Raw genomic sequence first — 17,758 nt, forward strand, 5'->3', positions numbered from 1 at the left:
CCTTCACAAACAATCAAACCTTGGAGCGATTGATAACAGTCAATCAGAGGTTTACGCTCACAGACAATAAAAGATAACACTCACAAACAATAAATTAGGATCATTTTCACAGTGAATTAAAGAGGATCACCCTCACAGTCAATCAAAAAGGATCACCCTCATAATCATAGAATGTCATCCTCACTGTCAATCAGAGTCACGCTCACAAACAACATATATATTATATGTATATATAATACAAGTTACCAATCTCTGTAATATATATACATCTCTCCAAACAATAAGAAATAATCACCCCACAGTCAATCAAAGAGGATCACACTCACATAAATCAGAGAGGGTCATCCTCACAGTCGATCAAAGAGTCACACTGACAAACAATCAGAGAGGATCACACTCACAGATAATCAAAGAGGATCACTATCACAGGCAAAGAGGATCATACTCAGATAAATCAGAGAGGGTTACACTCACAGATAATCAAAGAAGATCACTATCACAGGCAAAGAGGATCATACTCAGATAAATCAGAGAGGGTCATCCTCACAGTCGACCAAAGAGTCACACTGACAAACAATCAAAGAGGATCACACTCACAGATAATCAAAGAAGATCACACTCATAGATAATCGTGAGTGAGAGAAGATCACACTCACAGATAATCAGAGAAGATCACACTCACAGATAATCAGAGAAGATCACTATCACAGGCAAAGAGGATCATATGCAGATAATTAAAGAGGGTTACACTCACAAACAATCAGAGAGGATCACACTCACAGATAATCAAAGAGGATCACTAATTCACAGGCAAAGAGGATCATACTCAGATAATTAAAGAGGGTTACACTCACAAACAATCAGAGAGGATCACACTTACAAATAATCAAAGAGGATCACTATCACAGGCAAAGAGGACCACACACACAGATAATTAAAGAGGGTTACACTCACTAACAATCAGAGAGGATCACACCCACAGACAATTAAAGAGGGTTACACTCACAAACAATCAGAGGGGATCACACTCACAGATAATCAAAGAGGATCACTATCACAGGCAAAGAGGATCACACTCACAGATAATTAAAGAGGGTTACGCTCACAGATAATCAGAGAGGATCACACTCACAGATAATTAGAGAGGGTTACACTCACAAACAATCAGAGCGGATTACACTCACAGATAATCATAGAGGATCACTATCACAGGCAAAGAGGATCACACTCACAGATAATTAAAGAGGGTTACACTCACTAACAATCAGAGAGGATCACACTCACAGATAATCAAAGAGGATCACACTCACAGGCAAAGAGGATCACACTCACAGATAATTAAAGAGGGTTACACTCACAATCAGAGAGGATCACACTTACAGACAATTAAAGAGGGTTACACTCACATACAATCAAAGAGGATCACACTCACAATCAAAGAGGATTCACCCTCACAGTCAATCAAAATGGGTCACCCTCACAGATAATCAGAGAGGGATTCAACTTCACAGTCAATGAGGATCATGCTCACATGTAAAGAGGATTACACTCACAATCAAAGAGGATTCATCCTCACAGTCAATCAAAGAGGGTCACCCTCACAAACAATCAAAGAGGATCACCCTCAGTCAATCAGAGAGGGATTCACCCTCACAGTCAATCAGAGAGGGATTCACCCTTAAGTCAATCAGAGAAGGATTCACCCTCACAGTCAATCAGAGAGGGATTCACCCTCACAGTCAATCAGAGAGGGATTCCCCCTCAGTCAATCAGAGAGGGATTCATCCTTAAGTCAATCAGAGAGGGATTCACCCTCAGGCAATCAGAGAGGGATTCACCCTCACAGTAAATCAGAGAGGGATTCACCCTCAGTCAATAAGAGAGGGATTCACCCTTAAGTCAATCAGAGAGGGATTCACCCTCACAGTCAATCAGACAGGGATTCACCCTCACAGTCAGAGAGGGATTCACCCTCACACTCAATCAGAGAGGGATTCACCCTTACAGTCAACCAAAGAGGATCACCCTCACAGATAATCAGAGAGGGATTCACCCTCACAGTCAATCAAAGAGGCTCGCACTCACAAACAATCAAAGAAGATATGCTGCCTCACAGTCAATGAGGATCATGCTCACAGGTAAAGAGGATCACACTCACAAACAATCAAAGAGGATCACCCTCAGTCAATCAGAGAGGATCACCCTCAAAGACAATCAGAGAGGATCACCTCACAGACAATCAGAGAGGATCACCCTCACAGTCAATCAGAGAGGATCACCCTCACAGTCAATCAAAGAGGGTCAAACTCAGTCAATCAGAGAGGATCATCCTCACAGACATTCAGAGAGGATCACCCTCACAGTCAATCAAAGAGGGTCACACTCAGTCAATTAGAGCAGATCATCCTCACAGATAATCAGAGAGGATCACCCTCAGTCCTCACAGACAATCAGAGAGGATCACCCTAACACTCAATCAGAGAGGATTACCCTCACTGTCAATCAAAGGGGATCACACTCAGTCAATCAGAGAGGATTAACCTCACAGTCAATCAGAGAGGATCACCCTCACAATCAGAGAGGATCACCCTTACAATCAGAGAGGATCACCCTCACAGTCAATCAAAGAGGATCACCCTCACAGACAATCAAAGAAGATCAGCTGCCTCAGTCAATGAGGATCATGCTCATAGATGAAGAGGACCACCTTCATAGATGTAGAGGATTACCCTCTGTAATCTGAATGTTTTTGTCCTATTTCAGAGACTCCCGATAACAATTAAAAAGTTATTACTTTGGGATCTTCATGGTCCTGGCAGTCTGTGTGGCTGACCAATGACTTTAATACTTTCTGAATAATATACTTAACATATAACATTCATCATAATTGTATTATGTGAGAGATGCTGTTTGGCTTGTAGTTATACAATCAATCTAATGGTGTGACAAGCTAGTCAGCTTTCTTTTGATGTACTGTAAAGTGTAGAAATAATCCAACTTTGAAAAGCAAACGTGGATCATGAAAATGGAAAAATAAAAAAAAGACTTCACAAAATGTATTACCTTTATTTAAGAATCAATACACAATGTCTCTATCTCAAACATGTCTCATAGTTTCATACTAATAGAATAGTCTAGTCACCACTTCTTTTTCACCTTTTGTTTTGATAAATACCATTTACATACTGCATACAGTAGGAAAAATAATTTGAGAGTGAAGCATAAACAAAAATATAAAAGTATTCATCCACTGAGTTAAAATTAAATTGTCATTTATCAGGGAAAAACAAGGAATTGTCTGTTTATTATGTTTTCAAAGGACAAGTATGCATGACTGATTTTAATTGTACATAGGATTATGTTCGCCTTCTAGTTTTGAGCTAGAGGGAATTTATTAGCTGAATTGGTAGAGCAGCAGACTGGTAAGTTAGGGGTATTGGGTTTGATCCCCAGTGGAAGCACACTACCGGTACTCTCTTGTTACAAATGGTGTACGTGGCCTCCCTGAGGTGATAGGGAGTTAGAACCTGGGTTGTTATGGTGTTCGAGGGCAAACAAGTTTAGAGAAGTGTGGCAGATTTAATTGTACATAGGATTACAGTCACCTTCCAGCTAGAGGGAATTTCCATTTTCCCTGCTCCCTTTCCTGTTACACATGTTACTGAAGATAAAAGTAACAAAATTGATCAACATCAAATGACATTGCATTCAAATCATATAGATTTTTGATACATTTTCACAGGGAACTCTTAGTGTATAAGTATAGCAAACTTGAAGAATGCAGGTAAAATATTAAGGAAGCTATGCCCTAGACAAACTTTGGAATCAAATTGAACAAAGGAACTTGTTAAAGCAAAGTATTTGTATGGAATAATTTCATCAAGTTTCATCCGCAGATGTCTATTAATATATGCAGAAGAGCGATGACACAGTGTAGGGTATACATGTACCATAATACCACCTGTCATTGATGGACATATGCCAAAATTACATTTTTGCATTAATTCGCCAATGCAGAAGATCAAAAATTAAAAGATATTATGGCTATATGGACAGCAGCTGTTTGTGGTCCTATGTGAATTCCATTCCTCATAACTTAAGTCTTTTGAAGAATATTCATGAAAAGAATATTCCTCAAAATGAAGACACTACATGTAGTATTTAACAGTACTCCCTGGTAATGACTTTATCTGATGTAGCACTATCTGCTTGGGTGACTCATGCTATAAAACTAATGAAGAAATGACATTGCGTAATAATGGAAGTGTAACTGTACTGACCTACCTACGTACACAGCATAGGGTAGACATATCCTCATGGAACTTCCTGATCCCTGGAACACTAGTGACAATGGTGGCTACTGATTTCCTAAATCATTATACTGTTAACATACCTAATAAACCTCCATACTGGGAAATTTTCGCCCAGCAAAACTTTCGCCCTTCGCCGGTTGTTAATTTTGCTGTCACATTGAATTACTATGCACATGATGTTGTTAACTAATGTTCGCTGTAATAAAAATTCGCCCTAATTACCATGGGCGAAAACTGCAGCAAAACTTTCCCAATATACAGTATTAAAGCGGTCATATTAGAGCACTCAAGATCTATTAGCACAATCATAAAATAGTGCACCAACTCTTTCACTTATATACTTCACGAATTTAAAATCTTCAGAAAATACCTGCAATGTATATAACTTTTTTTAGCACTGTACAAAACTTAGCACACCAGATATAATGTAAAAGGTGCTAAAATGATAATAGCACTGAAATGAATATGAATACAGTAATATACATGTACATGTAATAAATCAATCCGGGAAAAGATTCAGTGTTGAAATGTTTATGATGTTGTTTGTAGTCCTTGTGTAGGTCATCCATTAATAAAACTACCCTAACCAGGTAACAATGTGTATATATCATAATAAACTGTGAAGGACCTAAAGAAAGCTATTCTCCCTCCATTGCAACTTCGGCCTGAGCCCGTAAAAAGTATGGTCCTTGAACACAATAGGCTTTTAATTTCACATAAAAAGGATTTCCAAAACTGTTTGCAGCGAATGGTGATTCAGCAAGCGTTTTGACCAGTGCATGTTTGGCGTCCTTGCCCTCCTTTGTGGACTCTGTCAGTCTGTCCAACAGAAACTCTGTTAGACCTGGGAACTTGTTCATACACTCCTGGGCCCACTGTTGTGTCGCCATGGCAACAAAAACCTGGTAGGCTACACAACGGAGATCTGTGAATGGCTGCTGGGTGATCTCCAGTATTGTCCTCAAAGGTTCACGACCCAGAAGGTTAAACCACTTTTCTGTCAGGGCCAGTAACTCTGTCGTCTGGTCCTCCACCTATTACAGTACACAACAGGACATATAAGGAACACAACATACATGGAGTAAAATTTTGTTACACTGCCACTATATGTCGAAAAGCATTTTGGCAATATAAAAAGTTTAAGGGATGTATCAAGGGAAACTTACATCGTATGGAGGATTTTTTAAGGAAGAAAAGAAAGACAGGAACCAGAAGTATATATATGTTTAACTCCAATAATAATAATAAACAAGAGGCCCATGGGCCTTAACGGTCACCTGATATATTTATACAGAGAGTTGATATTTGTTTTTAAAATGAACAGAAATATTATTCAAAGTGACAAAAAACAATAAAACCACCTTATTCAATATCTAGCATGCAGATTTAAGACTGAAAAGTATTTAAAACTAGCACCTCTGATTCTAAACAAGGAAAATGAAGATTTATTTTTTTAGCACACATGTACAGACTCCATTGGGCCCCACCCTACAGCCCTTGGGGGTAGGGAAGGCTCAAAATGTTTAGGGTTATAATTCCAATCAAGTTATCAACATGTAATATTGAAAGTATCATTTGCAATTATAAACCATAACAAATTTTGATTCTACCATATCCGGGCCTTGAGAAGAAGATTTTTGAAATTTCAGTCAATTCGACCCTTTTTGGACCCACCCATCAGCCCCGGGGGTCAGTCAGGGCTGATATGTGCATACTATCAAACTGCTACCCAATACTGATAATGCTAACCTAAATTGAATTACTTCCAATGGCAATTAAACAAATGTTGGTCCAAAATGTGATTTCCCTATATAAACTATAGTAAAGTTTACCCCCTCCCCAGGGGGAAACGTGAGACCCCAGGGTCAAGAAATTCACAATTTCAGTAAAGCACCTTAAGACCCTTCTATCTATGAAGAGTATTTGAGTCTACCATATGTGGATCTTGAGAAGAAGATTTTTGAAATTTTAGTCAATTTTACTCTTTTTGGCCCCACCCCTGGGGGCTGAGGACCATGTAATTCTCAATTTTAGTTGACCTTTGGCCATGGAAGGTTTCTGCAAAAGTTCATTGAAATTGGTTCAGGGGTTTTGGAGAAGAAGTCGAAAATATAAATTGTTTACGGACGGAAGCCAGGCGCCGCCGGACAAAAGGCGATCGCAATAGGTCACTTGAGATTTCGTCTCAGGTGACCTAAAAAGTAAAAATTGGAATCGTAGAACTACCTAAGGTACTAATCACATGTACCAAGTTTCATTGATATCATCAGGAAGGTAAGTACATGTAGTAGTATTTTGGAAAAAATATAAACACACATTGTAATAGGGGCATAGCTTCAAAACGATTGCCAAATCAAAAATAAATCATAAGTGCATAATTACCTTACCTACCGATCATTTATACAATGTTTCATAAAAGTTGGTTAAGATGGCAAGCAGCGGTGTGTCGGATAAGATTTCTGTTCACAGGCAGAGGGACACCCTGATTCCAGTATACCCCTAGATACATGAGGTTCAAATTTTGCAAAAGAAGCCCAACTACACATTTTCTTTATTTGAATGTGCCTGTTTAAATTTTTGCTTCATATTTGACTTAAAATAGAATTCATTACAGGTAATATAATAAGGTTCTTAATTGTTTTTTATTTGAAACATCCTTCACACCTCCTGTTTATCACTAACTGACACACATACCTTCAATGTTAGCAGTCTCTCCACTGCCTGTAAGGCATTGATCTTGAGTTCTGTTGTGCCACTCCTGAGCACAGCTGCAATATCAGATACAGAGGCTGACAGCTTCCCACCTACAAACATCACACCAACACATACAGTAACAACTTTTATATAAAGAGTTTACAGGAATGTTAATGAGGATTTATAATGAAAGAGAACAAAATTGTGAAAAACTTTTCATTTTTACTTATGAAATTGGAAAGAAGCAATTTCTGCATATACAGTCAAATCTGTTGAAGTGACCACCTCAGTTTAGAGACCATATGTGTTATGAGACCACTTTGGTAAATTCTCATTGCAGTTATTTTCATGTAAAACAAATCTGTATTAAGAGACCACCTGCTATAAGAGACCACCTGCTATAAGAAACCACTTTCAAACAGATTTGACAGTATCAAGCCTCACATTTGGGGATGTGCCCAGTTCTCATTTAAACACTTTTATAAGAAATAGGTCCAAGGCTTATCAAATGTAAAAGGGTACATATTAGAACTCACCCCACTTGTCGAGGGCCACCTTGCCCTCGGGTGTACTACCAATGAAGCCCACAGTCTGGATAGCCATGCTTGCCATTGCTGAGTTACTGGTATTGTCTAGCACAGTGTTCATAAAAACACTTTTTTCCGAACAAACTTCCTTTGGGTGGAACCTGGCCATGCCTCCAAAGAACTTGATGAGACCTGGAAATAGCAGATACCTCATTATCATATAAATACCAACAAAGCGGTTTCACGGAAACGAACAGATTGCTGATAAGATATGGCCATAAACCCTTGCTCAGCTTGGCAATTCAGACTATTTTTGCGCTCACTTGGTAAATTAGTATGGAATTTAATCATGTGTCATTAGTATTTCCATGCAGTCTTATGAGCCATCACGATAGATTAATAAACAATAGAAACAACAAATGAACGGCACTTTTTTTATAAATGAAAATCGGAACACTCAATATGAATGGTAACTGGACAGGATTTTCAGATTTATAATGCAAAGTCTTTTAATTGATATTATAAATGTCATGATATTTCTCCCATTGAAAAGGCAATGACACCTTTGAAACCATGAAGACAAAGCCGTTGTTAAGGATATTACCTGGGAGTAGAAGACCAGCCATTGGGTCTGATTCTACAGAGGCTATCATGTTGTCTAGTTTGCTGATGATTCCCTGCTGGTCGAGGAAGACGAGGCAGTGTTCGGACAGGGCTAGGTCAGACAACAGCTCTATACAGTTTAGCTGGAGTAGGATGTCGTCTTTGTGCACCTCGTTTAGCAGCTGTTGAAGCATGCCACTCTCGTATGTGTACTCCAGGGACACAACCGACATCTGACGTATCTTCACCAGGAGCTGGCAAAACAAGACAATACATCAATTTATTTTATCTGAAGTAAAGGTGACTTCAAGTTTGAAAAAAAAAAATCCCAGAATTCTTGTTTGTTAATTAATCTGTGTAAAGTTTGAATACTGTATGACCGAGGGAACCCAATTAAAGTCAGAGCATTTTTATCTCAAAAAGTAGAATTCATGAAAATTTTAGCACTATAGAGCTAAGGAATTGACAAGGAAAATGAATTGTGACAGACTTGGATTACAGAAAAATTTGGGTTCATTCGTTCCTCAAGATCATACAAAAATAACCTTGCCCCAACCATGATTTTACACTTTAAATCTTTATTACTTCCCCAAACAACATTTTGACCAGATGAATAAACCCATGTGGATGACAGTACATCTTTGCATAATGGGAAGAGGACAGAAACATGTTTTACACATTCAGTCTGCAGATTAATCAAAGAGCATCAGAAATAAACTGATGAGTGTGATGCACCACTCACCTCGTAGACCCTGAAGCGGACAGTCTCATTGCTGTCCATCACCTGCTGTAGAGTCTGTAGCAGTGTGGTGGTATACAGGGCAGTTAGGCCCATGGCACTCTGACCTTCAACAAAATACAGCTGTTCATTATGTCTGTATAAATCGAATATGAAAACAGAAATCTCAAGGTTTTACTGCAGAATTTTTTTTCTGAATGATTTATAAAATGGTTGAGCTTGACATTTGTTTATACAAATTGGTGAACAATCTAGTTGTCTGTTACCAACTCAGCTAGAAAGAATATCCCCTTAGCTTCAACGGTAGATCATTAAACAATTATGTTAGTTTTGACTCCAAATGGAGGTACATTGTTCTTTGAAAACGATGTACCACACGTTCATTGATGCCAATGTAAGAGCCTAGGTAATATGTAGTATAATCTTAATACCCTTGCTATCACAAGTATGGATGTACTATGGAATACTCAAGGATGATGTCTATCTGTGATAGGTAATCAATGCCCTTACCAAGACAGGAGATGACCTTGATGGCCTTCGAGGAAACATCTACACTGTCGCAGCTAATAAGTCTAATAATTTGGTGTAGAATATCATCTCGTCTCAACAATTCCTCCAAAGCCTGGTTGTCTTCACTAACAAGCTGTAACTATAAACACATTTTCACCTTAAAACAAATTTGCTGGTCATAAATTCAATATTCAACATTAAATGGATCCATTTGAACATAGTTGTTACTATATTTACTTAATACTTACTTAGGTCCAGGTCAGGGATAATTCTAGAGGGGGCCATGGGGCCATTGACCCCTTCAAAACGGAAATTGACCCCTCCATGTTCCTATTTTCTTTGAATTTTACATAGAATGGCCCTTCGTAATTTTGATATTGACTAAACAAATGACAGGATTTTCCCCTGGGTCTTATACTAGGCTTGTCTTAATTCCTATATTTTATATTGTGTTTGAAAGATTCCAGTGCTGGTGTCTCATTCAGACACATGCTTTGCAGGCAGATCAGTAAAATACATGACACAATTGATGAATACAGTTTTCAATAAACCTGTTTGTGACATTAATCTTGACTTTAGCTTTAAAATAGGAACATATTACTTTACCTGCTGAAGACTGAGACACTGAACACAGATAGCTTTGTGAGATAGGCCATGGGAAAGTTCTGTGTAGAAATTGCTTAGGACAGCTGGAGGGCCAAGTGCCGTCAGTAGACGAGAGAGGATATCACAACACAGCTCCAACTGGTCCCTGAAATACAGGAATAAACAAAAGGTTGCTGTCACTCTCTTGGTTGTGTTGAATATATTTGTATTCTGAATAACTCTTTAGTTTATTACTACCAGGAACAGAAGCAAGGGGCCCAAAGGACCTTGAGAGTCAGCTTAGTAAAGGGTAGCATAAGAATTGGCCAGAACCAACCTGCAAGTCTGTTGAAGGTTTTTGCACTCTGTGACCTTTAATGAGCCTTCTGGAAGGGGAAGGGGGTGTTCTGTCAGCTACATCTTAAGTATTCTGATCCCCATCTTAGGCTGATAATTACCATCAAGTTTATTCTTCAATATCTGACTGATGGTTTTTCAGAAGATGTTGAAAATGTCATTGTTTATGTACGAGGACGGATGAAAAGCAAAATTGCAATCAATCGCATACGTGACTTTAAAAAGCACTAAAATATCTGATAATTATTGAGACTTGAGAAATTTATGAAAAGCTGGCTCTATTTTTTATGAAACCGAGGAACTCCTATCACAGAAAATTACAAGAGAGTCTGTAAAGTATGTTTACATGTAAAAAGTATGTTTGATGTTTTGATTTTTTTTTTAATTGCATAATAATAATAAACTTTATTTATTGAGGATACAAAACCTGTTTAGCAAAGCTAATCTTCCACAGGGTCCTATAGATATAGCTGTCAGTAAAATTGGTTAGTTAAATGACAAAGTAGTATCACAGCAAATAAATGTACATAAAACAATTGTTGGTCTTACTAAAACAGCAATTCATATCACAGTTATTTCATAATTTAAACGGCCGTTCAATACAATTACAATAAAATTATCAAAGAAGCAACGAAACATATTCCGTGCTTAACCCATTATGGTTTTCATTAAAAGACAAATTGTCTAATTTACATATATGCTAATGTAGCTAATGCATAGATATGAGTTTGTTGATTAAGTTCAGGTTTCAATAAGTGAGCTTGACACTCAAGGGTAAGAAAAGAAATATAATTAATTTTGACAGATTTCGGTATGGGGACTTGAAATGAAAGATTCCATTAATCAATATTAAGTCAATGAGTGCAACATTATCTTCTTCTTCCAGAAATGTGCCGGGCTCCATGTGGAGCATATTCGCACATGACCGAACGTTTAATTATTGACCCATTTTCCCCACCGATATATATTTGCTCTATCCCCTCCCCATGTGTGTACTTTCATTTTTGCACATTATGTACCTACCCATTTTCTGTGTTCAATAATGAGAACAACTGCTGAAATGAAAGATTGCCAATGTGACTTGCGAGTACCGAAGGGTGAATAGCAAATATCACAGTCTTTAACTCCTCAAGTTTTTCTATAGGATTGTCTGATAATGACAGAGAGCCAAGCAATCGGACGATGTCACTTGCCATCTTTCGTTGTTTCTTTCATGTCATGCTTCAAATCCTGAATAATTTGTACAAATCCTTCTAGCTTTCTTCTAAAGTATAATACGAAACAAAGGCGTAAACTATTCGTGTTGAGTCGGGCACTGGTTGGTTAAGTAAATTTACGAACTATATGAGCAAATTATATGTACAGAAAATAATATAGAAAAGGTTCAATAACATTTTATGTTAAAATCAGTAACAATGTTACGTTTGCAAACTATTTTATGATTATGAATGAATAAGTTAAAATTGAATAACATTAAAATTTATTATTTTATAAGTAACAAACTTATGTCTATTTATTCTGTAATATATACTGACTTACGTTGCTGTGGTGATTCCCAAGCAATATGGCGTCGATGTTTACATCGACCAGAAAGTTATTCCATATATATGGATTATTCGTTCTTTAACTGATGTCTCTACTTCAATGATCAACGATCCATAGTGTTGAAATATAAGCCCGACTGGGCCATCTCAGTTAAGGCACATTGTGTTTTTAATATTTTCAATAGCCACAAAATTTCAAAAATGGCAGACACGGCACCACCCGTAAGAATTGTGCCAAGTGGCAAGGTCTACAGACAAATGTTTGATGCTCAGGTATATTTCGTTTCCATAAGACCAGATTAAATATGTTTGCACTAATGATGTGCTTGAAGGTATCGCTCGATTTCTAAGTTAACGAAATTGCACAAGGCCGAAAGTAAAAAAATAATATACAACTATCGTATAGCATGATGGAAAATGAAATGTCCTACAATACAGTCCAACAATAACAACAGCTAATACATAATATGTATTTTGTGTATAAGCTATTATATATATGTAATTTTGCAACAATGATATTCCTCAAAGAGGTCAATGGTAATCAAAATTGAGGGCAATCACAAGCATGAGGTTTCCCTCCCGTTATACTGTCTATTAATATTTCTGTACTCAAAGACTGTAACATCTGAAGCAATGATCTCCTTAATGGTGATGTGGTTATATTGTATGATGCATTGGCTAAGTTATAGTGGTGCAATGGAGATATAAGATGTATTAATATGGTGAAAATAGATTGCCTACTTCCAGAATATAGGCTTAGATTTCTTTGCTCACTTGGTTTGTGGTAGATTTGTACAGGCTATATCATGATGATGGGCACTAAAGTGTAACAAATTTGAAAGAACTTGAATCTCCTGTACATTTTTAGTGGATATACAAACATTGACAAATGTCTATATCAGATTTCCATTGTCTTTGCAGAAAGCAATAAAATATTATATATGATACAAGTTTAGTGGTTTCCTAAAACTGTACAATGTATGCATGGAATTTTACTCCTTTTTTATTCATGTTAGGTGATTGTGTCATATAATTGTAAACTGGCAATATCATAAAAAAAAATATTCATCTTTATGTGGCCATGTGATACCCCTTATGTTTGTGATTATTGCCCTCTGTGTTGTCAATTGCAGGTTGTACAGTTTGTTTAAGCAAATATTTTGGAGTATCTACTTTCAAATATGCATGTTCTATACCACTTATAATTTAACGGCTGCATTTTTTTTTTTTCCTGCATGATAATCTGTTATTTTAGGAGGATGTTTTTTGCATGAAATCATACAGCAATACAAGATTTTTTGACAATATTAGGAAATTTGAAAAGCTAAAGGCTGAAGTCATACTCTTATAAACATAAACTAAAGTTCATAAATCATTTTAAAAAGTGATTGTTAATAAAACCCAATACAATTTGTTATTAAATATAAACTTGTCATATTTTTTAGTGCATCCATCACTTTGAGTAATATGTTACATTCCGCTTACTGCAAACAAAATGATCAAACCTGTAGATTTTTAGATACAAATATAATTTGACAACAATTAAATGTATTTGTTTCTAATCATTCTGAAAATAATTTTGCATAGGTCCAGCTAACTAGGACTTTAACAAAGCTGAAACAAGAGGATACACAAAAGACGTTTGACAGACAGAGTACAAATGTAGGCATTCCACTAGTGAGACTTAAGAAAGATGAAGTTACACATGGACTTTTGACAGAACGACAACGTACATGGGCAGATGGATTTCCAAATGATCCTTATGTTGAAAATCCAGTTTTACACAAGTAAGTTCCAAATTGATGACTTAAAATGGATACATCTATTTAACGCTCATGACTGACTATATATATATAGCTGCGTTAATTTTTTTTTGTTAACACACAGAATGTCTGTTCTGATTAAATTAATGTGTTTTTTTATTCATTATTTGTACCTTTTATTTAATTCACAGACAGTACTCAGAATTTGTGAATGCCACAATTAGGGAATTGGATGGAACAGCTGCTGAAAAAGAAGTCAGTGGTTTACCAGAGGATGTTGGTATGTTAAGTGATAACAGAATGTATATTGTTTACTTATTAAAATAAAAAATAAAATAAAAAAAAGAAGTTTATTTCAGTTCATCAAAACAAATGAACATTCCTGAGCCTTGACCAAAACAAATTACATTGATTGTATATATGTCATATTCAAATTTGCATTAATAAACCATTTTTGTTAATTATACATTTTTTACTTTGTATCATAAAACTTTCCAAATGTAATAGATTTTCAAAGCTATTCAATGGGTGTCACTAGTAACAATTCATTTAGTGGGTTATGTGCCCCTTCTATTGACATAGAATTGGAATTGGAAGTTATCTCCCCTTAGTCCAGTTGCTAACAATACAGAGTTACTTGCTCCTGGCTATTGTGGTATTGATTGTTGTTCAAGAGTGATCTGCCCTTGCTATTGTTGGATTGTTACATAACAAGCACCAGTAGATGTATGACACATCATCCATTATTGGCATTACAAGGGAGATAACCCCACTTGAAAGTCTACCAGCAGTTACAGGTCACCAAACAAAATAGTTCTGCTAACATTAACAATATATTCAATATTTCTTAATCATAATATTGTATTTCATGTATTATTGTGATTTGGAAACATGTATGCAGATGTGGTATTTTGAGAGCCTCTATACTTTCAATGATAATAATTTTGGTGAAGTAATTAATTGCTAACATAGCATACAGCATATACGTAACCTCCATTTGTTTCTTTTCAGTGCCGACTAAACAGGGATCAGACATTATTGATAGAATTGCCTCAAGTAGAAGACAAAGGTAAATTATCTTACATAAAATAATAGAATTGTGTTGTCAATATCTAAATCAATTACAGGAAAGATTATCACATTAATTAAGTGTTCTCAATTTTTTAATACAAATAACCCTACTTTTTTTTCAGACATGAAGAGGCAGTAGAAGACATGCACCAGGAACTCAGTGTCATCAATGATGTAAGATTGCTACTTAGATACAGTGAAACCTTTTTGTATTGCCACCATATGTCCAGAGAAATGTTGGTGTTGTAAAGGGGTTAGTTTGGAGGTGCATCAAGGGACCCCCATAAAAAAATAGCTAGAAAAACAGAAAAGGGGACCTCAAATATATATGATACAGCTACAATGCTGTCAAATTGTAGATATTTTACTGATTTCACATCAAATGATGGAATCACTATTAAATCATTATATGTGTTAAGTAAAATTCAGGCTGACTGATGTCTATGATTAAATCTTGCTCCAGATAGACAGTTGATTCTGTTACATCTTACATTATATCCAAGTTTTATTCACTCTGTTATCTGGCCTTTTTGTAATGTTTTCCAGAACCTTGAGCCTCGGATCACAGAATGCAGTGACTTTCTGCTGGAAAAACTGCATGATAATGACAAAGACATAGCGAGAATCCTCGCCAAAATCAGCACAGATGAGGTAAGTGAATCGCAGTCTTAGGTCTCATGATAATCTCTCAGAGAGTCCAAAGGATACAACACAGCAACTTTCATTGAAATCTCATCAGTCATTCAGGAGGAGTATTGTTTAAATGGAAAAAGTTGAGGGATGACAGTTGCTAGATGATGGATTAATAGAATCTTACATGGGTCTGTTCCGTGGACAGGGATATCTCAACCCCAGTGTAAGAGTTTGGCTGGTCAGCACAAGGCTTGCCGAGTGCTGGCCAGCCAAACTCTTACACAAGGGTTGAGATATTTATGTCTATGGAACAGAGTCTATGGAACAGACCGATGTTTGATTATTTTTCTCACATACATACAAATAATCAAATTCCAGTCGAAATAAACATCAATCTTATTCTTCCAGCAAACCCCAAAGCCCTAGGGTTGAGACGGATAATTCCCCATTCACAACAATTGTATGACATCACAGAAACAATAAAATGACGTCACATCGACAATCAATTATTATGACATCATAGCGCGTGTCAGCTGTCTTTCCCTACCCCGTGTAAGATAGAGTTATCTTTTCCCTAGCAACAACGGGATCACCCTGTGAAGTATATGTGAGAAAAAAAGTTTGTATAACGTAATGGAAAATTGGTGAATTTCAGCCTTCAAAAGACCTACTTCTCCTAAAGAACTACATAAATTGTAACCATATTTGGTCTGAAACATTAATGGGAAAGGTGATCATACTTTGTATAAATGAAGTTTGTTTGGCAACATTATAGGCTATGCTTCATATTGTAGAAAATTAAGATTTTATGCATGAATCCAATATATGACTCATTTTGAAATAATAGATGAGGGGAGATATACATGTGTTTGTTTATGTTTTGACAGGATATACTCTCCTATAGTCTGGATGGTCTTCGTGCCCTTTGGGAGGAAGTTCAAGGTAACTCCAAAGTTAGACAGGAATGGATTGAGGAACTTGACCAACAGCTGACCAAGGCAGAAGATGATCGTATGGATTTGGTCAGTTATGCTGTCATTATATTTTCCCATCATTATTTGACAAATTATCAGTGACTGCAGTTTCCCACTTAGTATTACTTAAGTACATGGATTAGAAAATTTCTTTGATCCAGTGAAATTTTGAGGATTATATTTAATTATAATAATTGCAATTTTCAGCTTATTGTTGAATTAAGTTGATTTTTTTTTCTAGTTTTGAGAAAAAACATTTAAAAGAGACGGGGTGGGGGGCTTATGAATATTATGTATGTAAGGCTATCCGTGGAAGTTAAAAATGTTGTTAAAAATTAATGAATTTGTTTTTGAACAGATTAAGGAAGTGTTCATGAACTACTCCAAGACCCTGGAGAAGATTGCCCACATGATGCCACCAGATCTCTATAGGTTTCTTGACCAGGAGTCACAGGTAGGTCAGAGGTGTCACTTGGTTCCTATTGCCAGATCAGGAGTTACAGGTTAGCAACCAAAGTAGGAGTCAAAGGGTCAAAGGTTACGCTAGGTTCATAGAACTAGAGTTACGATTGCAAATTATTTCTAAGGCTAAAACTGATTCTAAGGTCAGCTTATATTTCTAGAGAAGGAGACACATGTTAAACTCAATCTTTAAATAGAGAGTTACAGGTAGATCAAAGGTTAAACTTGATCCATAGATCAGGAGTCACAGGTAGATCAAAGGTTAACCTTGATCCATAGATCAGGAATCACAGGTAGGCCAAAGGTTAACCTTGATCCATAGATCAGGAGTTACAGGTAGGTCAAAGGTTAACCTTGATCGATAGATCAGGAGTCACAGGTAGGTCAAAGTTTAGGTTCTCTGGACGGGGAGTCACTAGCAGGTCAAAGGTTAAAAGAGATCTCTAGATTAAACATCACTTGTAGGTCAAAGGTTAAACTAGGTTCATAAACGAGAGTCACTAGTAGGTCAAAGGTTGAACAAGGTCCCAAGACTGGTAGTCACAAGTAGGCCAAAGGTTTAACTAGTCTGAATTATTCTGACGTTTTATCGACTTTTTTCATATCGGTCTGTCGTCGATTAATGTCAGAACTCCGGCCCTCTATAATATGCGGGAAATATGCAACCCGCGCCCGGAGCACAGTTCAAACTGATATTTTAGAAACAAATCGTCACTTTCACACACGTCGCACATGGATCGAAAGATCTATTCTTTATGCACAAGATGAACATACATAACATGCCCCAAACAACTAATACAATCACTAAAAACATATTTTTTCAAACTTACTCTGTTTTACTCTAGTTTTTTGATAGCCCCGCCTTCCAATGCCACGTGACTAAAATCTCGCCGGCCTATGTCATAACGTTGGGAAATACCTTCGGTAACGCGAGATCTCGTCAAGTCATGTGACATTTCTCATGGCCTAATTTCCATAAAAAA

The 17,758-nt window shown here is 36.7% G+C and overlaps 2 protein-coding genes across 7 annotated transcripts in view; one reads left to right on the forward strand and one right to left on the reverse strand.

The window, feature by feature from the left end:
- Positions 1 to 3,052: 3,052 nt before the first annotated feature.
- LOC110442405 (26S proteasome non-ATPase regulatory subunit 5-like) lies at positions 3,053 to 11,591 on the reverse strand. Its single transcript, XM_021486004.1, has 8 exons — positions 11,352 to 11,591; positions 9,993 to 10,137; positions 9,387 to 9,525; positions 8,880 to 8,983; positions 8,139 to 8,391; positions 7,544 to 7,726; positions 7,008 to 7,117; positions 3,053 to 5,347 (listed from the first exon to the last, which is right to left on the reverse strand). The coding sequence occupies exons 1-8, from the start codon at positions 11,522 to 11,524 to the stop codon at positions 4,952 to 4,954; spliced, it is 1,503 nt and encodes a 500-aa protein (XP_021341679.1). The 5' UTR covers positions 11,525 to 11,591; the 3' UTR covers positions 3,053 to 4,951.
- Positions 11,592 to 11,879: 288 nt separating this feature from the next.
- Positions 11,880 to 17,758, forward strand: part of LOC110442415 (coiled-coil domain-containing protein 180-like) — a 71,393-nt gene continuing 65,514 nt past the window's right edge. For all 6 annotated transcript variants that reach the window (XM_021486015.1, XM_021486022.1, XM_021486039.1 and 3 more), the window contains exons 1-8: positions 11,880 to 12,145; positions 13,460 to 13,659; positions 13,827 to 13,915; positions 14,647 to 14,704; positions 14,829 to 14,880; positions 15,253 to 15,357; positions 16,227 to 16,361; positions 16,672 to 16,767. In XM_021486015.1, coding sequence (XP_021341690.1) covers positions 12,074 to 12,145; positions 13,460 to 13,659; positions 13,827 to 13,915; positions 14,647 to 14,704; positions 14,829 to 14,880; positions 15,253 to 15,357; positions 16,227 to 16,361; positions 16,672 to 16,767 — 807 coding nt within the window. In that variant the 5' untranslated portion in view covers positions 11,880 to 12,073. The remainder of the gene's footprint in view (positions 12,146 to 13,459; positions 13,660 to 13,826; positions 13,916 to 14,646; positions 14,705 to 14,828; positions 14,881 to 15,252; positions 15,358 to 16,226; positions 16,362 to 16,671; positions 16,768 to 17,758) is intronic.

This window comes from Mizuhopecten yessoensis, unplaced genomic scaffold (assembly GCF_002113885.1).
Source record: "Mizuhopecten yessoensis strain PY_sf001 unplaced genomic scaffold, ASM211388v2 scaffold1883, whole genome shotgun sequence".
NCBI classification, from domain to species: Eukaryota; Metazoa; Mollusca; class Bivalvia; order Pectinida; family Pectinidae; genus Mizuhopecten; species Mizuhopecten yessoensis.